This window comes from Camellia sinensis, chromosome 9 (genome assembly GCF_055761805.1).
Source record: "Camellia sinensis isolate YWXY chromosome 9, ASM5576180v1, whole genome shotgun sequence".
NCBI lineage: Eukaryota > Viridiplantae > Streptophyta > Magnoliopsida > Ericales > Theaceae > Camellia > Camellia sinensis.
The window spans coordinates 129895391-129901092 of record NC_138969.1 but is presented as its reverse complement, the minus strand read 5'-3'; the positions used below and the strand labels follow the sequence as shown (position 1 = coordinate 129901092).

Below are 5702 nucleotides of genomic sequence, written 5' to 3'. Positions count from 1 at the left end.
GAACCATGTGGGTGAATCACGTACCCCATGATGAATTTGAATTTCCAGCAGTGGGGTAGAAATACTAGAAAACTATCTACACTATTCACAGTACAAAGGCATGGTTGTTCTCCCATCCCACGGCAAAGATCTCGAGAGAGATAGTTAGAGGAATATTCGGTTAAACCCAAATTACATAATACATATCAGATATATAGAATATATCTGAATATGTAATCCACTCTGATCCTCTAGATAAGGTAATTCAAATCTCATGGGTCTACTAATGGGTCATGTCACCATGGGCGCCCAAAATCGGGTTTGAAACTCAACCTGTTTTTTAACATCTCCCATTCGTACATGGGTTGGCATGACATTGCCTCATCTCTATCTCAATCTACCCAAACATCGAACAAACTCATACTTGCCAATAGGTCGGGTTCATACAATTAGTGATTTAGATTGCTATAGTGCTCAAATTAACAGGACTTGATTGGGTTCAACTTTGCTATAGTGCTCATTTTTGGTTATTTTTGGTTATTTTAGGTGACTTCTCTACAAGTCAATATCACTGGCATAATCAAGAATCTGCCTTTACATTGTCCCTAGTGTTGTTTGATATCCATTGTTCAAAATTATGTATTGTATTTATGCTTCTATAGCACCTCATATAGGTGAGATGTGGCAAGAATAAGATCAATCAGAAGTAGTTGGAAGTCCTCCACACTACTGGCTCAATGGCCTTTAGAAAAGTGCAATATGATGAGGTACATATTAGGAAAATCTCTTTTAGCACTTTGTGGTATAAATGAGGTGAAGCCATGCTTGCTTCAAGCATGCAAAAGAAAACACCAACAAATGTGAATTGAAGTAACTAGACCAAGGAAGTTTTAACTAAAATAGCTAAATAAAAACTGAAATTGTGAGCTTTTTTATATCATAAATGAGTTTACCACCATTATGCTAATGCTCTCTCTCTCTCTCTCTCTCTCTCTCTCTCTCTCTCTAAATGTGGGCGCGTGTGAATGGAAATGCAGTTCCTCCCATACCTGCTACAGCGTGTTGATTAACTAGTCTCCCCTGATCATCATATGTGTATTAATTTCTCGAACAGGATTACCTTTTCCTTTTTGAATAACTTTACCAGCTACACCATCTTGATAAAAATTTGGTTTTCCTTCATGTTGAAATTCTGTGAATGGAGGACCACATTAACATAAGCTCACAAGACATTTACCCAAATGATAGATCAAAGTAATAGTTAGAAAAGAAAATTCTGTACTCACGAGGTCGTCGAAAATAGATCTGATGCCCTTTGTTCGGAATTTTGCACCTGCAACAGAGTTGACACTTGCAAGTCATATAGATGTGATAAGAGTTCCTCTCAATTTTTTTCTTTCTTCTTTTTCTTAGCACATATTCTTGACCCTAAATACATTTCCTTGCCCTGTTGTTCTTCTAAACAAACAATTTTGGCCCCATTTTTTTGTCAAAAAATATATAAAGTAAAGAATCAAACGTAGATATCTCTCACATACGAAGTTCAAACAATTGCTTGGATTGAAAAGATACAATTATAGATTATCAGGGCTTCACACCATGCAACACTATACCTTCTACAACATTTATAGAAAGTCAGATTAAATTAGCCTTTCAATTAAGCAAAGTGCACTGGATACATGGTTCTAACACCTTGCTTGGTGTCGTGACGGCTTCTAAAGAAGTGATTTTGAGTGAGATGCTATGTAGAGACTAGAACTACACATCAAATGTTTTAAAGATGCAATCAAGCACACCCTAATGAAAATAAAGGGCAGCAAAAATGCTTCCAAAGTAAAGACACCGCAATACCAAACAGGGCCAAAATCACAGTCATGTTCGCCGATACAGTATAATAGGAGTTCTGCAAATAGATTTGCAACACCAAAGATAGAAACATTGTTTTTGTCACACAAAAAATGCTAATGCTTCAAGCCATTACCCTGGCACAAATGAAGAAGAGGAACAAGATCAACAACTCTAAGACAAATTATAAGCATGACTAGCTCAGATTCTTTCCTTCCTCCTTTCTAATTTTTTCTTCTTTTTCTCTTGTATCAGAACTAGCCATAACTAGAGCCATTCTACCATCATACCACCATTATGACTTCACACATGAGCATTACACTGATTACAGTCTATGTCTACTATGGCAGACTATCAAGGGTACAACCTTGGCACAATTTTCATTTATCAACCATTATGTTACATAATGGTAGCTATTTTACAATCTTGGTCCCCAAGAGCGGGGATGAAGACACACTTAGGCCAAAGGGGGTCATGGCCACCCCAACCCTTGGTGCATAGTGTACATCAAGGCTTAGAATTTTTACAAGGAATCCCCCCCCCTTCCAAGAAGAGCAGCTACCAGCATGCACTAATTTGCTTCTTTTTCTCTTTGCATTCCTTTTTTCTCTAAAATAAAAATGGGATTATTTTATTTTCCTTTTTCAATCTTTCATTGTATCTCTTTCACTTCATTTTGCCTGCATTACTTCTAGGGGATTTTAAATAAAAAGGGAAAAAAAAACTAACACGTAAGGAATCACACAGGCTCAAAAAAAGCCTCTCTTCTTTGGCTCTTTCATTCACACACCACATCTGACATCCCCATCCCTCATGTTCTCTCTCTAGTTCATAGGAGAGAATGAGTCTCTCTCCATTTTTGAGTAATCCAATCATCAATAGTTTAGTTTTATTTGGGCTTTGAATACTAGATTTGCACACTTACCCCTTCTTTAGAGAACTTGGAGCTTTGAATTCGTTGTCACATAAACTTTTGTTTTTATAGCTTCAGTTTTTCGGTTCTCTCCCTTCTAAACATGATTTGATCATCAATAGCTTCATCTACTATCAAAAAACGCATTTGTCATAAATAGTATATCTGCACGCCCCTTCAACAAAAAAACATGGACCTTAGAATTCGTCATCCATCTAGTTCCTATTACATAAATTGGAATTTTTTTTTTTTTAAATGTCATTGCTTCAATTTTTTTCGTTTTATTGCTATTTCATTATAAATTTAGTTGGTACCATTGTTTTTAGAAATGTCCTTGCTATTTTTATATTGGTCTAATAAATATAGCTTTTATTATTAGTTGTAATTTTTTTTATAAACATGTTCTTGCCACCACAAAAATAAAATTCTAGATTCATCCCAGCCTAAGACTCATTCAATCTCAACAAAGCTCTTAGCCCACCAAAAGCACATCACGCATTCAAGCCAACCTCTGGTTATTATGTCAGAGATGCATACCCAATGTGCACATATGTTTCAATATGCTCTTAAAAGTTTTTTTTAAAGTTAAGTTATTTAAGAAAAATTAAGACAATGACAGTAATATCTTACAAAGATCTACTTAAAATATAATATGAGTAAAGAACATACTATGCGTGAACTGTTAACTGTCATTCAGCATGTAAAGTATACAAGCTAACAATTAACTTCCAAAGCCATGAACATTGAATGTCTTATTGAAAATTGAAACATAAAAAATTTACAAGTACCACATGGGGTCAAATTGGATTGCTTATGCCCCATCAAAGGCCAACCCGAACTTTTGGTCAGGTTAGGGGTTCCAACAAACCAAGCCACAAGTCTAGAAACTTGAATACAAGAATGGATGTTGACAAAGATGGCATGGACTTGATAGTTGAACCCATCCAAATTGCAACCACAAATTAAAAATAAAAAAGATAAATATTTGTTTCAAAGAAGCCAACAAACAATACAAATATCACACTTTACTATATAACAAAACCTTAATTCAAACAACAAATATTAGAAAATGTGTGCACAACTTAAACCATAAAACTAGGAAAAAAGTACTGAAGATCTTGCCAATCGTGGAACTACATTCCGAATTACTTTCAATCTATAGGGCTATGTATGCAAAAAGGATTAGTCCGGATACCTTAACTTATCCCAATGAGGATGTTTTAGTTATTTTGTGACAAAAGACTTAATCCTGAGATAAGTTGTTCCACCTCCCACATATGCTGGATAGAATGGCCCTCAAATAAGTTACTCAGGGTCACAAAATCTAAACCAAACATGGGATAATTTATCTCGGAAAAAAACAGTCCTATCTTGTCCCCTTGTCCATATGAATCAATCGTTGACATGTATGGTGAGTCGAGCATGAAGCAATTAGAGAAATTCCTTAGGAACTGCAGTCCAATTTTTATATTCTAGTACTATCATAATGTCATGCAATAATTTTCCATGGTAAGAAATAAATGCAACGGCATGAAGATGACAGTAAAATAGCAGCAATCATGAAATCAAAGGATGAGAAAGGCGATAAAACTAATAAGAACTGCAAAAGTGATGGTCATAAAAGAGGCCAAAAAAGCAACAAATACAAATAAATTGATACCTTGCTGAAAAGATTCCCAACTTTGGGCCTGAGTCGATGATCCAGTCAGCTTGTGTCACATTTTCTGCTACAAGATAGCGTTTTGTAAACTCCGTCCCTTCTAACAATTCAACTGAGTCAACTTCAAATACGCATGCCCGAACATGACGAGCGCGTCCTCCGGCATTGCGAGATGTGTAGATGCAAACTAGGCAAAACACGTTGTTCCTAAGATGAACCACAAACGCCACAGTCGACTTTGAAGCAGTGACTGTGTCGGTTACATGACTCAACCCAAATATTGGAACTGTAACCAAACTATAATCATCTGGAAGAGGATCATCATCAAATGTTTCAGCTTCTTCTCCAGTCTCTTGTTCTTCATCCTCCTTTCCTGCAGTCAAATCATACGCATACACCTTCATGATCTTTCCAGGTTGATCAAAGATTGTCTGATACAACAGATAGTCTACAACCTCGGCCTCAAAGAACCATGGGCCTACACTTAAATTATGAAGTATCATATCATCTGATCCAGCAGCAACACTATCGTCACCGCCATTATGCATCTTCCATTTGTTTTCAATATCATTAACGCTGTGTTTGGTTGGGGGATTTGGGAAGGGAAAGGGAAATGGAAATGAAAGGAAAAGGAGAAAGAATTAATAGAATTTCAAATCCCAACTATGTTTGGTTGTGTTGGTTATAAAATAGAATTGATCTCCTAAAAGGTATTCTATTTCTTTATTTATTTCTCACCCCCTTTCTTTTCTCATATATTTTTTATTATAACCAAACATAAATAGGATTACATTTCTCATTCTTTTTTCAAATCCCACCTCAAAAACTCCTACCAAACACAGCATTAAGGAATACAAAGTGACACGATTATATGAGTGAAGTAATAACACATAAATATTAAGGCCAATGACTGTGTGCCCGCGAAATTCCACGCCAGAAGACTTCTTATATAAGGAATGGAATGGAGGATTGGGCAGAGGGGTCCAAACATTGCCAAGTTTTGGATCAAGGACCTCGAACACATGGCATATTGTCTCAGTTTTTCTACGGTCAAATATGGAATCGCCGGCAAGGGCATATATTTTCTTATTCACAGTAACAACAACTGGATTTGGCTTCTTGGCGTTCAACGGAGGACCCTTCTTCCACTGTTTCTCATTGCAATTGAAATCCCAAATATATACTTCCCTAGGGTAATTTCTAGTTTCCCGATCAATTTCACCACCAAGTACATAAATTTTAGACCCTAGTGAGGCAAAACCAACTCGCGATATTGAACTGGCATGTTTCAGTGGGCTTAGCGGA

The 5702-nt window shown here is 36.3% G+C and overlaps 1 protein-coding gene across 2 annotated transcripts; it reads right to left on the bottom strand.

Moving 5' to 3' along the window:
* Nucleotides 1-844: 844 nt before the first annotated feature.
* LOC114314013 (uncharacterized) lies at nt 845-5022 on the bottom strand. 2 transcript variants are annotated; one of them, XM_028260450.2, is made up of 3 exons: nt 4398-5022; nt 1262-1312; nt 845-1171 (listed from the first exon to the last, which is right to left on the bottom strand). In XM_028260450.2, the coding sequence occupies exons 1-3, from the start codon at nt 4943-4945 to the stop codon at nt 1159-1161; spliced, it is 612 nt and encodes a 203-aa protein (XP_028116251.1). In that variant the 5' UTR covers nt 4946-5022; the 3' UTR covers nt 845-1158. The 2 variants fall into 2 exon arrangements, with proteins under 2 accessions (XP_028116251.1, XP_028116250.2); XM_028260449.2 differs by having other exon boundaries at nt 1266-1312; nt 4398-5021.
* Nucleotides 5023-5702: the final 680 nt, after the last annotated feature.